The sequence below is a fragment of the Lichenostomus cassidix genome, chromosome Z (assembly GCF_008360975.1).
Source record: "Lichenostomus cassidix isolate B80296 chromosome Z, HeHo_3.0, whole genome shotgun sequence".
In the NCBI taxonomy this organism is placed as follows: domain Eukaryota; kingdom Metazoa; phylum Chordata; class Aves; order Passeriformes; family Meliphagidae; genus Lichenostomus; species Lichenostomus cassidix.
Genome location: NC_139511.1, coordinates 65,574,833 through 65,590,492, shown reverse-complemented (window position 1 = coordinate 65,590,492; position 15,660 = coordinate 65,574,833). Strand labels below are relative to the sequence as shown.

The following is a 15,660-nucleotide window of genomic DNA, read 5'->3' as shown; positions in this document are numbered from 1 at the left end:
CCAATGTGCCTGCACAGCAGGGACCCTGCCAGTCTCTGCTTGCAGCTGGATGAGGGCTGCTGCAGCCTGCAGCCATGGTGCTGGGTGTGGAGCACACACAGCCCTGCCAGGCTCAGCAGCACACAGCCACTGGGAAATGTAGTCCTTCTGCATCACCTGTACTGTGTGCTGCTGGACATCAGCAGGCTGGGGCTGGGACCTTCTCCCATTTACCCTGGGCTCCTTGAACTGACCAGGCCTCCTAGTATGGTGTAACAGCCCCTGCTGTGCCCTCCTCTCCTATTTCCTACAGGGCAGAAGCATGAAATGTTTTTCAGGGATCAATCCTCTCATAAGCAGTGAGCTGGGGAACATGCAGGACATGGAGAAGGTCTGCAGTGCGATGTGTGGTAATGTGGGAAAGGAGCAGAGATTTTCTGGCACAGGAGGAAAGAGGATGCTTGGGACCAAGAGGCTGCACCCCCATTCTGGAGACAAGCTCCAAAAGGAGTCATTTGAGTCACACAGTGCTCCTTGTCCTGCTCACCCCTGTGTCTGTACAGGCCCTCCAGGCTTGAACATGCTTGTGCACTGAAGTCTTGTATGACAGATTCACACACTTCCTCCCAGAACCCCTGGCAGCAGCAGCCATTGATTTTCCAGAGTATTTGCAGAGAAGAAGGCTCAGGTACAGATGGGCTCTTGCACATGGGCGCAGAGGAGGGCACTGCACAAGTTCTGGCTCTGGGACTCTGAGCAGGGCAAGGCTTTGGTCAGGGCAGATTATTGTTGGTTCATCCCACTCAGAGCTGTCCTGCAGGGACCCCAGTGCCACAGGTGCTGCTGTGGAATAGAGGTGGGAGTGCAGCAAGGACCAGGTTTTCTGTGTAGAGTACCCCTGCACCCCTTACTGCCCTGCACACAGCCTGGCCACCCCTCACCTGTAGTGTGCCCTGAGCCTTACACGAGAGTCCCTGCACTTCTCCAGCTCCAGCCTCCCTAGATTGTTTGAAATCTCCCACCCCTGCTCTGCCTGGGTGATGCACCATTCCCAGCAGGCAGGGTGAAGATGTTTATTAATCCCTGAGCCTTTTCCCTGGGAGAGAGGAAGGGTGCAGAGCCCAGAAGGAGAAGGGCAAAGAGGACAAAGCCCCCCTCCTCTCTCCCCTGCAGATCCACGTGAGCAGAGTGCAGCCAGGGAGACCTCTTTTCTGCTTTTCCTCACCAGGGATTGAAGAGCTTAATTCAGGGTTTGCTGCAGGCTCAGCCCAGCCTGACTGTGCACCCAGCTGCTCAGAGTGTACTTGCCTGCACCATGGGAGGGATTTGGGGCACTGGAGACTTTTAGCCATGTCTCAGCCCAGCCCTGCTGTGCCAGGCAGGAGCAGAGCGTGATGGAAATAGCACAGTAGAGTTACCAGTGCTGATGAGAGAAGGGACTGCAAATCCTGCAGCAGCAATTTCCACAGTCAGAGCCATCTCCAGGGCTTTAATTTATCCATTACAACTTAATTGGATGTAAACCCAGTCACTTGTGAGCAGCAGGAGTTCTGATCAGACAGTGGTCCTGTGTTTCTGTCTTCAAGATGCCTCACCAGGGCTCCCCATCCTTTGTAGTGCTTTGACCATCAGGAATCTGCTGCACTCAAGTGGAAGGGAGATGCTCTACTTCTTGCCCCAGCTGCTGGCTGTGCTCCTCTGAGCAATGTCCCACACCACTGAGGAGCTGGTCATTGAGGTGTGGGTGCAGCAACATCCTGAGATTTCAGGTAGCAGGGCTGAGCCCAGGTAGGCACCCACTGCCACCCATCTGAGCAGCTGCAGCTCGACACCAGGGTGGGAGGGCACAGCTTGCAGCTTCCTGTCCCCACAGACAGATGCTGGTCTCTCCTCTCATCCATGAAGCTGATCCTGTCATTTTGTCAGGCTGTTGTCAGCAGGACGGACATATGAGGCTGAAGAAATTTAAGAATGTGGCCTGTTGCACAGCATTGGCTGCAAAAGCCTCCCTGGCACATGCCATCCAGAGCCCTGGCAGGCGGGAGGGGTACTGGTCAGAAAAAGGATGGCTCAGACCCTGTGAGACAGGGACTGGCAAAGCCCTGTCCTCAGGCTCTGCCTCCCTACATGTAAGAAACTTGCCCTGCACAAACCCACTCCCTCTGCAGGCCTGGAAGAGCAGGAATACCATGAATTCCTAGGGGGAGGGCAGGGCACTGTTTCCACCATAAATAAGTCAGAGGCTCAGTTCCCTGCTTTAGCCTACAGGGTTATTCTCCTTCCTGAGACAAGGAGGAAAACTCAGGGCTCATGGCCCATGGTGTTCATGCTGTGCTTGGTGACACTTGGAGCCAAGCACTGGCCAAAAAAATGCCACACCAGGAGACACCCTACGTGGCTGCTTTTCCCAGCAGAAAAAGCAGCTAGAGTGGTGCAGGGCATGTGCAGCCAGTCCTACCACACAGGGCAACAGCTAGAGCAAAGGTGTTAGGGGGGAGCTGCAGAGTCAGAGCTGTGGCAGCACCCAGAGAGGCGGCTGGGGCAGGGCTGGGCCAGCACAGGCAGGTGGATGCCAAGGAGAGCACAGCGTCAGCAAAATGTGTGGGACTGAGCAAGGGCAGATCCAGCTGCAGAAAGTCCCTGGGCTGGAAGGACAGGACAGATCAGCCTCAGAGTAGGCAAAAGGCCTGAAGTGGGGGAGCAGGAAGCATAAGAAAACCAGGGAGAAGTGGAAGAGCTCAGGAAAACAAGGAACGCGAAAAGGTGCAACAGGCACCAGGCATGCTGTCACTGAGAGGCTACACTTCCCTGCTCCTCTGGAGGACAGATCCCACCGCCCCTGGGACACCATGCAGGCTGGGGTGGATGCACAGGAAGAATCAGAGCCCCTGTAGGGACATCCAAGCCTACATCAACGGGGCTCATTCTGGCAGCAGCTACTTGTATGGGGGAACTGGACCCACCACACTGCATAGGGTGGGGCTGGATACATGGGAAGATCAAATTAGATCTCCACGCCTTTTGTCCATCCATCAGGGACTGGGTGCTGCGAGGACAAAGAGAGTCCCGTAGCTACACGGGGAATCCGGGCAGGGCCCAGGGGAGAAAGGAAGTCCTCCATCTACAGTGTGCATCCAGGTGGGACCCAGGGGAGGGAGACTCCCACACCTGTAGCGCGCATCCAGGGCTGGGAACAGTCAAAGCCCTGTGTCCGTGGGGTCTGCCCAAGCCGTGCCCCAGGATCTCAGGGCCTCACAGTCCCCCCGGTGTGTAGGGAGACGCCCTCTCGGCACCCACCGGAGGCCGGTGCCGGTGGATGCGGAGATGGGGACGGGCGGGACACGGCGCTGCCCGCCGGGGCGGGGCGGGGCGGGGCAGGGCTGGGGGGGCTCTCCTGCCGAGCTGGGCGCCGGCAGCGCCCAAGGAGTTAAAGGCTGTCCCCGCCCCGGCCCCGCCCCGCCGGTGCCAGAGCTCGGGGCGGCAGAGGCGCAGCGCCGGGCCGCTGCGGGGGTCGGGGGGCGCCGGCGCCGGGCAATGAGCGCGGAGCGCCCCGGCGCGCCGCCCGCCCCGCGCCGCCGCCGCCGCCGCCGCTAGCATCGCCCCGGGGGCCAGGAAAGCGTTGGCTTGCCGGCCGCGGGGCTGCCCGGGCGGGGATGTGAATGGCGCTGGGGGTGTTCGGCGGGACCGACATGGAGTGGGAGAAGCTGCCGCGGCGGCCCGGGGAGGGCGAGGGGGAGGCGGCGGGGCCGTGGCCGGGCTGCGGGCGGCTGCGGCCCTCCTCGTACCGGGCTCTGCGCAGCGCCGTCTCCACCCTGGCGCGCATCGACGACTTCTACTGCGAGAAGATCGGGGCCGGCTTCTTCTCCGAGGTCTTCAAGGTGTGCGGGGCGGGAGCGGGGATGGCGGTCCGCGGGTCATCCCGCCGGGATCGGGCATCCCCCGGGACCGCGGCGACAGCGCAGCCCCGGCCGCGCCCTCGCTGGGGTCTGTGATTCCCACCTCCTCCAGCCCCGGCTGCCGGGCGAGGCCGGGGGGTGTTCGAGGCGGTGCCATGTGGAGGGGACCTGGGGACCCCGGCGGGAGCCCCGTCCCGGCCGGGGCGTTGTGCCTCCATCCGCTGGGGCAGGGGGAGGGGAGCGCCGGCTCTGTTTACAGCCGGGGAGGCTGAGCGCTCCGAGCGCTGCGCCGTGGGTTGCGCGGGGGGTCGGGTGGCGGGCAGCCCAGCCGCGGGGACCCCTGTCAAAAGGCTGGAGAGCCGAGCCCGCCCAGAGCGTGTCTGTGGCGGGGAATCCAGGTAGCGTTCGTAGCCACTCCAAAGTGATGTCCGGCGTTGCCGGGCCTGCTGGGCAGGTGATAGGCGATTCCCCACGGCAGCCCCACGAAGGTGTCTGGCTGTGGGACAGGGATGTGATGCCGTAGGACAGCACGGGGCTGACCACTGCCTGGGACCCCAGAGCTGCCTTTGTCCTCCATCCTCTCTGGGACTGTCATGGTGGGGCTGTCTGTGTGTGGCCCGTGCCCAGATGTGAGTGCTGATGGCGAGCTCAGGGTCTCCGACAGTGAGGCAGAGGTGCGTGGTGACAGTACCCTGTCAGCTCAGTGCACTGCTGCTGGGAACGAAGGGCTGTGCCTCGATGTCACCACCACCTCTCCCGTCAGCGGGGAGGTGTGTGCATGTGTTGTTTTGAACCTCGGCATCACTTAAGGTGCCATAAGCTACTGGGCAAGGACTGCATTTAAGCAGTGATCTAGTGGCTTCATATCCTTCAAAGAGCAGCTTAAGGCTGAGCACAACTCCTATTACCTGCCACCACAGTCACTGGGGTCACAGGCAGCACTACTGGACATCCACATCCCGGCAGTACCCTGGGGTCCCTCTGACACCATTCCCCACTCAGCAGGGAGATGCCAAGACCCATCTCCTCTTCAGCCACAGAAGAGATGTCCTGTGAGGGGCCATGGGAGGTGTGTAGAGGGGTCTCTCTCCTCCGTGCTCCCTCCTGGAACTCACAGTGGAGCCATGACCTCCCTGCTGGCTGGGTTCCTGCTATTGATCTCTGGCTTGGAGCGCACAGCAGCACCTTGGAGCAGAAGGAGGCATTTAATAATGTCAGGCGTGGATATGGCTCTTTAATAATGGATGCTCCCGTGTCTCAGTGAGGCCACGGTCTCTTCTTGCCTCGCTGTTTGTTTTCCCAGTCTCTGCGGGAGCCACAGAATGCTCCTTCTCCCACATGTTGTTTATGTTCTTGTGGGGCTGCTGGCATGTAGGATTTGGGGGATTGGCAAAGATTGAGGGGTGGGAAGGGGATCAGGAGCAGGAGTCGACATGCATGCATGGTGGCAAGGAAGCCGGGATGGGAGGGGGCCAGATGGGGCTTTGTGCTCATGCAGTGGGTTGAGTCCAAGAGCTCAGCGGGATGGTGGGGCAGGCCTGGGATCTGAGCTGGGGTTTGGCTGCCTGAGCTTGTGAGGAGGACAGAGCTTGGCAGGGCAACCCAGGACCCATTTTCCTCCCACCTCCGTTGTTCGTTCTGTAGCTGTTCAAGGCTGTGGGCACTTGAATCTGCCTCCTCTGTGTGGCTTCTGAGTCCTACTTCATTCCAGCCTTGGTGGGTGTGAAGGACAGGGAGGGGACCTGGACATCTCTGCCCCTGTGCAGGTAGCTCAGTCCTGATGTGCAGCTGAGCCACGGCCAGGCAGGGTGCTGACAAACATCTGACTGTCTTCTCAGCATTAAAGCCAAAGGGCACAGTGTGTCCAAGCTCTCGTGTCCCAAGGCAGCCCCTCCGGTGAGTCTTATCCTTTTCCAGCCAAGCACCTCTGTCAGAGAGGCTGTCCAGAGCAAACGGGAGACACCAATGATGAGAAGCTGCTCTTTTTCATGGCGCTTGTTCATAGCTGATCCCCCACTGTGCTGCAGAGCAGGGCTGTTTCCCTCTGGAGCAGCTGGTTCTCATTGCCTTTCCCTGTGCAATTTCAGAGGCACTAGCCCCCCCCATTTTTTCAGATACACAGACATTGCAGGAAGTCACCTCTCTATTTCCAATTGACTGAGCAGATTGAGCCAGGTCTGTTTGTACCACGTATTTTCTCCAGCCTTTAAGCCACTGTTGCATCTCTTCCCCAAATCCCTCTCTTACTTTCCCATGTGCTGTCTGCAGCAGACCCAAAGTCTGTTGGCAGCATCCTTGAGGCTGTATCCAGAGGTCTTCATTCATCCAGATCTCAGGCCCTGGTGTTACGCGTCCTCTTGGAAATGCCATTTCCTAGGGTGCAGCTGCTATGTGCTCTGCCCAGCACCCCATTCCAGAGCATTTTGTGTGTGCATGCACGTGCATTAGTAGCTCTCAGCATGGGCAAAGCTCAGGAGAGGGTTTTGGCATCGTCACCTGTCCATCTCTTCTTGCTTCCCTGCCAGCCTTTGGGATATTCTATTTACTTCCAATTTCCTGGTGGAACTAATGAAGCAACTCCCTCCCTCTTATCTGTTGCCCTTCATCAGCAGACCTTGCCTTGTTTTACGGAGGAGAGTGAAACAGCATGGCACCGATGGGGAAACTAAGGCAGGCAGGGAGGAAGTGGATTTGCCAAGGTCAGCCAGTTGTGGCAAGGCTCGGAGAAGCCCTGGCCCCACTGCTGCCACTCGGGAGTCCTGGGCACTGAAAACATGTTGTGCTGACCAGCTGGAGACCTGCCAGCCCCTCTCCTACTCTAGCACACTCCAGGCTTGCCAGTGAGGGCAGGCGATGATCTGCCACCACGGTGCCACACTGGCACTGCCCTGGCTCCTGGTGTGCCCACAGTGCCGCTCCTGGCAGAACGGGAGGGGGAGGCTGCTGATGCTCAAACGCTCTCGAGGAGCAGGTGCTTTGTCTCTTCCTCCAAGAAAGACTGTCTTGACTGATTCTGCCTGTTCCATTTGATGAGCACGTTTTCCAGTCCCACCCAGTCGTGTTACTGGGATTCCTGTGAGCTCAGATGCAGCCGTGGGGTAGCTGCAGGGTTACCAGTGGCACTGCTAGCTCCCTGGCCCCCCTCCTGTCTTCCCCTCAGAATTCTCTGGGGTGAGGGGTGCAGGATGGTGTCCCTGTGTGACTGTGCTTTGCCTGTGTGGGGCAGGCGGAAAGGGAATATGCAGAGTGGGGCTGTGTGCCAGGCTGTCCCCAGCACAGGGTGCAGGGGGGCTGGCTGCTGAGACCTCTGGGTGGGGAGATGTCGGGGAGCTTTGCCCCATGTCTACATGGGAACGCCGGCTGTGAGGAGGGAGCAGGCCGTCTGCTTGCTCTGATTAGCATGCTCTTTAAATAAGACTCTAATTTCCGCTGTTAAAAGAGCTCAGATCCCTTGTGCCCAGGCTGGGGCTGCCGCCAGCCCGTCCCATCCCCCAGCCCTGCCTGCTAGCGACAGATGGGACGGGGACCAACATGCCACGGCACCCCGACTCAGCCACAGTACCCCCACGAAGTTCCCAATGGACCAGCCATGTGGAATGCCAGGGAGCACTGGTGAGGGGTGAGGGCTTGCCTATTTCCTGGGTGGGGGACAAGCAGCTTGCCCTCCCCCTGCAGCCCCACAGGCTGCCCAGCTGAGCTCAGCTCCAGGGAATGCACTGGGATTCCTGGGCGCCATGCCAGAGTGCATGAGAGAGGCGAGAGGGGACACCTTCCTGCCCGAGGAGGTTGTGCTGCCCGATGCCTTCCCTAGATGTCAGTGAGGGATGAAACTCCCTTAGTGAGGGGCTTCATGCCCCCTGGGGTCATGGCTTGTGCCCTTTGCTGCTGTGTCTGTCTCAGAGAGTGGCCAGGGTGCTGGGCTGGTGTTAGCACCTGGACAGACTGGGTAAACTGCCCAGTGCATGTGGGAGGCATGGGAAGGGAGATAACTCCTTCCCTGCTGTCCCAGGTATGGGCTGGCCTTGAGCCACAGAACATGTGGGGGAGATGGCAGAACAGGGCCTCACAAGTGAGCTCAGGGCACTGGACACCCTCAAGGACATCATGCCCCATGGATAGGGGGCTGAGAGCCCCTGGAGCCCTTCCTGCCCCTGGGGATGGAGTCACGGCAAAAGACATCAAGGCAGGGCTGTACTGGCCAGGAGCTTGTGGGATCCCTGGGATAATTCCTGGAGAAGCAGCTTTAACCAGACCTTCTCTCCCCCAGGCTGCCTCTCCTCCAGTCTTAAGGTGTCCTACACCGTGTGACTGCACTCAGACCTCACCCAGCCTATTCCAATGGCAGGTGGCTTTTTAATGAGGAATTAAGCCACGGGCACATCCTGACCACGTGGGGCTGAGCTGGTGCCCACCAGACTCTTCTCCCTGATGCAGGGCCACTGCTGCTGGCAGGGAGCTGGCCAGCCCTGCGGCACATGGCCACCAAGTGCCAGCATTGTGCATGCCGCGCGGCATTCCCAACGTGGGCGCGTGGCGCCGGAGCCTTGCCGCCTCCAGCCATCCCGGCGGGGATGAGCCTGCCTGCGCCACTGAGCCGGGTCCTGCCGTCTGGCAGCTGCTGGTGCCAGCCAAACTGACCGAGCCAGTCCTGCCAGCCCCACATGGCGTGGGAAGGGAAGGAAGCACTGCCGCCAGGAGAGCTGGGTTAGGAGTGATGGGTTTTGCTGGGCAGCACGCAGTGCCAGCGGCTTGGCAAGGCTGTGGATCCCGCTGGCCTTGTCCAGGCTCTGGCTTCGTCAGCCCCCAGCTCTGTGGGGAGCTGGAGGGAGCAAGGGAGACTGTGCCCACCCTGCTTTGGTCACACAGACTCCCTCCTTCAAGCCTGCACTGAAGCCTGGCTGAGAGCCCAGTTTCTGTTTCTAGTGCTGCCCTCAGCTGCCCCATCGACAGGGGTGGGATGGAGGGAAGACAGCAGTGGTGGGGATGGGATGGGGTTGCCCCTTGCCCTTGGTCCAGGTGTGGCCAAGGAGCCCTAGGGCACCAGGATGGGGTTGGCAGCAGCTCCAGGTGCTGCTGGACACTGGTAGGGTGAGCAGGGTAGTGAGCACAGGGAGGACTTGGAGCACCATTAGGTGGAGCTCTCTGGGTGCTCCTCACAGCAGACACCTGGACTGTGTGACTGGATACCTGGACTCACATCCCTGAGCCCAGGAGCTCAGTATGTCCAGTGCTCAGCAAGGAGGAGGCGTGGGGAAATCCATCCTCCCTTCTCCCAGCAGCATGGTGGGATGCCAAGATAGGGACCTGTGGTGGCAGGTGTCTGGGGTGTCCCCTTCCCACTTGTCCAGAGTCCATTCTGAGCTCTGCTGTCACGTGGCCCCTGTCGGTGGGTCAGGAGTGCCAGCTGGCTGTCTGGGGCTGGCTGGAGGTGATGCAGGTGTAACTGGAGCGGGGTGCCCGCAGGCAGGTGTCTGCTGAATTATTCAGAGCCTCTCCGTGTACTCAATGAGCTGATGGTGGCACAGCACAGTTACTCCCTCTCACTTCCACTCTGACTAGGACTGGTTTGGCATCAGTGCACACAAACATGTAGAGGGATCTTCATAAAGCACTCATTTCCCCCAGGCCCTTTTGAAGAGATGTGCTGTTGCCCATCCCCTGGGTATTTTCTGCTGGATCAATCCCCATCATGGCATATACCCCAGGACAGCTGCTCCCTGAAGTCATGCCAGCAGCCATGGTGTGAGAGGAGAGCCCTGGAGGGCCCAGCATGCCAGCCTCTCTCTGTTGTGGTGGGGACAAGGGCCAAGCTGCAAGTATGATGGGGGTGCTGGGGATCATGCTCCCAGCCAACCCCCTGTGTTTTGCTTGTGAAGGCAATCCCTGAGGTGAGGGGTATTGTGGGGGTGTTGTGGGGCGGGCCAGGGGCTGGCACCGGCACAGCAGCCTCAACCAGCATCGACTAAAAAGGAGAAGAGCAGGGAGCTGACGGCAGCGCTGAGGAATGCCTGCGCCTCCGTGCACAGCTCCGTGTGTGCTGGGGGGCAGCTGGGATTCACTGGGTTGTCCCTCCAAGCAGCTGCTGCTCTGAGGTGGGGGTGGCATCCCACCCCCAGCACCTGCTCAGGAGGGGACCCTCAGCACTGGTTTGACCCCCCAGTGCAGTGCTGGGTCAGGGCATCCCCTTGCTGCTCTTCCCTTGCCCTGCACATGCCAGGGATCTGCAGATGGACGGGGTGTCCGTGCTTGGCCACTCTCCAGCTGCTGTTCTTGGCAGGGGACCAGGCCCCCAGATCGCATGACAGCGTCGGGCTGGGGCTGGCTAAATATACAGCTCAACTGAGCACCATTCCCTGCCAGACCAGGGTCAAGCACTACAGCAGTGTAGGCCACACCCAGGGATGGTTCCGAGGAACAGTGTGCCCCCTCTGTTCTCCATACCATGCTGGTAGGCTCTGGCTGAATGGTGCTGACCCAAAAAAAGTCCTCCCTGGTGTTCCCCAGTCCTGCTCCTGCCTGTTCCTGCAGTAGGACTGGGCGCACAGTTTGTGGGAGCTGTTGTTGCCTCTCAGGAGTTCAGGGCAGTGTAGCATGGTGGGCAGAGCATAACAAGCAGGGTGCCCCAGCAGGGATGGGGATGTGTGTCATCAGTACTGGGAGTGCTTGGAGATGGAGAGAGAGTGTCCCCCCTAGCCCTAGTGGTCTGTGGGGTGCCTGTGCATTGGTCACATGGGATGCTTAGCTCCCCTCTCTAGGTCTGGGGTGGGAGCTGGGTAAAACTTGGTGTCCAGAGGGGCTGTGGAGGTACGTGGGGTTCAGCCTTCCCTGCATCTCCCTCCAGGTGCGGCACCGCCAGTCAGGACAGATCATGGTGCTGAAGATGAACAAGCTGACCAGCAACCGGGGCAACATGCTGCGGGAGGTGCAGCTGATGAACCGCCTCTCGCACCCCAACATCCTCAGGTAGGATCTGCTGCTGGACCCACTGTGCCCCGTTTCACTAGCCTGGGGCTTTGGAGCTACTGCTGATGCTGGATGAGCTCCCAGGGCTGTTTCCTGCCACAGCCACCCTCAGGTCCTCTCTGTCTCACAGGTTCATGGGGGTGTGTGTGCACCAGGGACAGCTGCACGCGCTGACGGAGGTAAGAGCGTTGCAACAGCCAGGAATTTTGGGGTTCCTGCAAGCCTGGGGAAAGGACAGTGATGCCTGTGGGGACACGTTTTTGGCCTGTGACACGTGTGCAGGCAAGGCCTACTGGGAGGCTGTGCTGTGGGGTGGTTGGAAGATGCATTAGGATGATAGATGGGCATCCAGTATTACAGCGGGGAGGGATGCAGTGATGCAATGGTCTGGCTCTTCCCATCAGTACATCAATGGTGGGAACCTGGAGCAGCTGCTGGACAGCCCTGTGCCCCTCTCCTGGTCCGTGCGTGTCAAGCTGGCCCTCGACATTGCCCATGGCCTACGCTACCTGCACTCCAAGGGCATTTTTCACCGTGACCTCACCTCCAAGGTATGAGGTGCTCCAAGGCACCGCACTGCCCTCCTTGTCCCATACTTGTCTTGCTGCCACAGGCATGACAGGCTGGGGAGTAGGAGGCTGTGCTGTGCTGGGGCATCCTGGAAGCAGTGGCCAGGGAGGCAGGGCTGGTGCAGTTGGTGTGACAGGTCCTCCTGTGTCCCCAGAACTGCCTGGTGCGCTGCGAGGCCAGTGGCTACACAGCTGTAGTGGGTGACTTTGGCTTGGCAGAGAAGATCCCCACCTACAGGTATGTGGGCAGCGTACATGGGGCTGGTGAGGTGGTCTGTGGCAGGGGGTACTCTAGGAGCAGGTGGACACTTTGGGGCTGACTAGGGGGGGATGGAGACAGGGCTGGTGTGGCTGGGGAGAGAGTAGTTTGTAGGGTGCATGGAGGAGGGCTTGCCTGGGAAGGGTGGCGGAGATGGTGATTTGGGCTGCTGCAGCAGGAGGGTGGGAGATTGGACATTTGGGGGACTGGGCAGCCCCTGATATTCCACTGTGTCTCCCAGTGAGGGCAGCGAGAAGGAGCCGCTGGCCGTGGTGGGCTCCCCGTACTGGATGGCACCTGAAGTGCTGCGTGGGGAGATCTACAACGAGAAGGTGAGGCTGCTTTCCACGGGCTTGGGCTGCCAGTGATTTGCAGAGTTTGTGGCCCTGGGGTGCTACAATTCCTTACCTAGAGGTAAGGAATTGGGCATCCCTCTGATGATGAGGTGGCAGAGGCCCAGTGTGGCTCTGCAGGGAGGAGGAGGGCTGTGGCCTTGCGGAATCGTGGCACATCTCCTCAGGGCTGCGGGGCACCCCCATGACTCCCCATTCTCTGCAGGCCGATGTGTTTGCATATGGCATCATCCTATGTGAGACCATCGCTCGTGTCCCAGCTGACCCCGACTACCTGCCCCGCACTGAGGTGACTCTCTGGGATGGGAACAGGGAGCAGGGGGAGGAGTGATGGGCAGCAGCATAAGGGCTGGGACCACTTTATCGAACAAGGCAGGTCATTCTATGTTTGGCAGAGATCCATGTGCAGGACAGCCCCACATCTCCGGGCAGGGGTGCTGTGTCCCACTTGCTGCCCGGGGAGGGATGATCTCTGCCGGTAGTGTCAGAACCCATAGTCAGCCTGGATGGGAGAGCAGGACACTTAGATTCAGGCAGAGAGCAAGAAGAGATATCTGTTTCCCAGCATCCCCTAGCCTTAACCCAGTTTGGGGTGACCTCAGGGTCCTTCCTTTCTGTGCCCCAGCTGGGTTTAGGTCCACAGCCCTGGGTGGCACTCAGCGCAGGGAGTGGGTGGCAGGCATTTCAGGTCTTGTGATGTCCCAGGAGACCCAACCTCCCTGTTCTTCCTTTCCCTGGTGCAGGATTTTGGTCTGGACATCACCACTTTCCGCACCATGGTGGGAATTGACTGCCCGGCGGCCTTCCTCCAGCTGGCTTTTCACTGCTGCAATGTAAGACTCCACTGCCCTTCCCTGCTGGGACAGGCGGGCAGGACAGGCTGCCTTGCCTGCTCATAGGGAGAGAAAGGCCTTTGCTGTGCAGGGCTCCCTGTGGTGCTTGAGGAGGCACATAGCTGACGGGGAATCCCTCCTGCCCACAGATGGAGCCCACCTCCCGCCCCTCATTCCTGGAAATCACGCAGTGCCTGGAGAGCATCCTGCAGCACCAGCTGGGCGCTGAGGGTGCCGGGGCCACCCTGTTTGGCATCGGGGAGAGCCTGCCTGCATCTGGGACTGCAGCCACGCTCAGTGGTACGTGGGCACCTTGGGGACAGGCCATAGCAGGGTGCAAAGATGGGGGAGTGTGAGGTGTCCCCTCCTACCCCATCAGCTGTAGGGGAAGGAGATGGGGCTGTGTGAGGCCAGCAGGATGGAGCTGGTCCATGTTCCTCCCTTGGGGTGCGTCTGTAAGTTGTTGGGTGCTCAGCACTCCATAGCACCCCACATGGGCAGGTGCTGGCTGCTGGTAACACTGTCCTGTGCCCATGCCCAGGAGTGTCCAGGACGTCAGCCAGCCACACCGAGCAGTCGCCCCCGCGTGAGCTAGGTACACAGCACCTGCAGCCAGACCAGCGCCTGTCCCGCAGCCAGTCCGACATGTTCCCTCCCAAGTCACCTGCCCTGCTGGGGCCACTGGGGCCAGTGGAGCCTTGCAGTGGGGCCAGGGCCAAGGAGACATCCCCTCGTGTCAACCCCTTCTCCCAGCGTGAGGACCTGAAGGGGGGGAAGATCAAGCTCTTTGATACACCGAGCAAGTCGGTCATCTCACTCACCTTTGACCTGCCACCCCCTGCTCCACTGCAGCTCAGCAGCCCCGTGACGCCTGAGCCCGCTGTGGAGGTGCAGTGTGACTTCTCAGCACCCACCACCAGCCCCCGCAAGTGCCACTCTCTGCCCGCCTCTCCTGAGCTGCCCCACCGGGGGGGCCTGGAGCTGAGTGTGGGGTCCCCTCAACCCACTAATGACCCACAGTCCCCTGCCCTCCTTCCTGTCCCAGCATGGGGAGGAGCCCCTACCCCCAGCTCCAGAGCAGAGGAGCAGATGGACTACTGCCCTGACAGCTCTGAGCCTCCACAGCCCACCGCGCTCCCCCTCAGCAGCAACTTCATCCGCACTGCATCCTCGGGTGCACAGCCCTGGCAGCCAGACATGCGAGGCCCCAGTGGGCTCCTCATCAACAACAACCGCACGATGGTCAGCAAACCTCTGGCCTGGGGGAGTGGGCTGGAGCACGGCTTCTCTGAGTTCAGCATCTCCTGTGCAGCGGCACTGGAGCGGACGGAGCGCTCGGCCATGCTGCCTGGGCACAGCTCTGGTGCCGTACTGGAGCAGGACGAGGTGCTGCCCTGCCCCGGCTGCTGCCTGAGTCCCTTCAGTTTTGCCTCCATCTGCCACCGGCCAGCGCCCAGCCCGCCCCGCTACCAGAACCTCAACTGTGAGGCCAAGAGCCTCATCTGCCATGATCGGGGCCGACACCAGAAAGCCCCAGGGCCAGTGCTGGCTGAGCCCAGCCTGAAGCTGCCAGAGGCACAGTCTTAGTGATGGGGACCCCGGGGAGTGGGGCTGCGTCCAGCCACCCCTTGCACCCCTCTGCAGCCACAGCACTGGGCAGTGCAGGAGCCTGGTATGTCCCCACGGTCTCTCCTCACTCAGCACGTGGTGGACACCAATGGCCATGGTGCTATGTGCTGTGGCTGCTGCGGCACTGCCCAGGCGCTCGGGCACCCACCCCACCAGAATCAGCCTTGGGGATCTGCAGGGAACCCTGGAGGTGGGCTGGGTCTCTGCTGGGGACCAAAGTGCAATAACACCGCTGCCCTGAGCACTGCCCCAAGCGGCAGGGCTGGTCCCCCGCAGGGGCCACGGGGCTCAAGCCCTGGATCCAGGACCCCGTTCCCCAAGGGCTCAGCTCTCTGCAGGCTCTTGTATAGGGGTGTGCAACGAGCCTGCTACTTCGGGAGAACTGGGAGTGCCCTCCACCCAGGAGGGTGAGAGGGACTGGGCTGGGGTAGAGAGGTCAGCGTGTGTATGTTTGTTTTTGGGGATCCTGGGAGGCTGGTGGGTGAACCCATGTGTTTCCACAAGCGTGGGGAGCACAGCCAGTCCCTGACATGGGGAGAAGAGGGCAGGGGACCGGGAGAAGGGCAATGCCCATGGGCAGTGCACGGGGAGGATTGCCAGCACTGGGGTTGTCCCTGCCTGCCTAATGCTGAGGGCTGGGTGCTGAACCAGCACAGTGCCTCGCATCCCCCTGGCATGCAGGTTTGGGAGCAGGATGCTGGCAGAGGGGCCAGGATGCCATCCTGGCATCATGGGGATGGGGCCAGTGGGCAGCACGGCTAGGCTGCCTGGCCCCCGGCAAGGGTGGGAGCCGGCTTTCCTCCCTCCTGCACAATGCACTGGTGAATGCAGAACTCTTTGTGTTTTTTATTATTATTAATAATAATTGCTAGTAATATATACCCAGCTTATTTAAAGTGTTCAATAAAGACTGAATGTCCCATCAACTCAGACTGCTGATTCTGTCTCGGATGCACTTCAGATCTGGAAGGGATTCCGGACCCAAAAGATTGCATGGTGTTGCCTGGCATTCTGGGGAGCTCCTCCAGGACTGCAAACCAGCCCGGCCCAGCTCGAGATCTCAACTCCCCCAAAGCACCCATCTCGACTGAGATAGCTTCAGACAAATTCCCATTCATTATTTAGATTCTTTGGGTTCATGCCCTTGAGTCCGTGTTTGCTGTGGTACACAAGAAAGCA

At 60.2% G+C, this 15,660-nt stretch overlaps 1 protein-coding gene across 1 annotated transcript; it reads left to right on the top strand.

The window, feature by feature from the left end:
* Nucleotides 1–3,436: 3,436 nt before the first annotated feature.
* Nucleotides 3,437–15,407, top strand: TESK1 (testis associated actin remodelling kinase 1). The gene is made up of 10 exons (XM_085043156.1): nt 3,437–3,857; nt 10,717–10,838; nt 10,969–11,017; nt 11,243–11,389; nt 11,563–11,645; nt 11,908–11,998; nt 12,225–12,308; nt 12,763–12,852; nt 13,002–13,152; nt 13,394–15,407. Exons 1-10 carry the CDS (start codon nt 3,639–3,641, stop codon nt 14,437–14,439), a joined length of 2,082 nt encoding a protein of 693 aa, XP_084899282.1. The 5' UTR covers nt 3,437–3,638; the 3' UTR covers nt 14,440–15,407.
* The last annotated feature ends 253 nt before the right edge of the window (nt 15,408–15,660 follow it).

What these genes read in the sequence shown, in the direction of transcription:
- TESK1 (XM_085043156.1), top strand. Translation starts at nt 3,639, where the DNA reads ATGGCGCTGGGGGTGTTCGGCGGGACCGACATGGAGTGGGAGAAGCTG. An exon ending in TCTTCTCCGAGGTCTTCAAG is followed by an intron (nt 3,858 to 10,716) that starts GTGTGCGGGGCG and finishes ATCTCCCTCCAG; the next exon opens with GTGCGGCACCGCCAGTCAGG. An exon ending in AGCTGCACGCGCTGACGGAG is followed by an intron (nt 11,018 to 11,242) that starts GTAAGAGCGTTG and finishes TCTTCCCATCAG; the next exon opens with TACATCAATGGTGGGAACCT.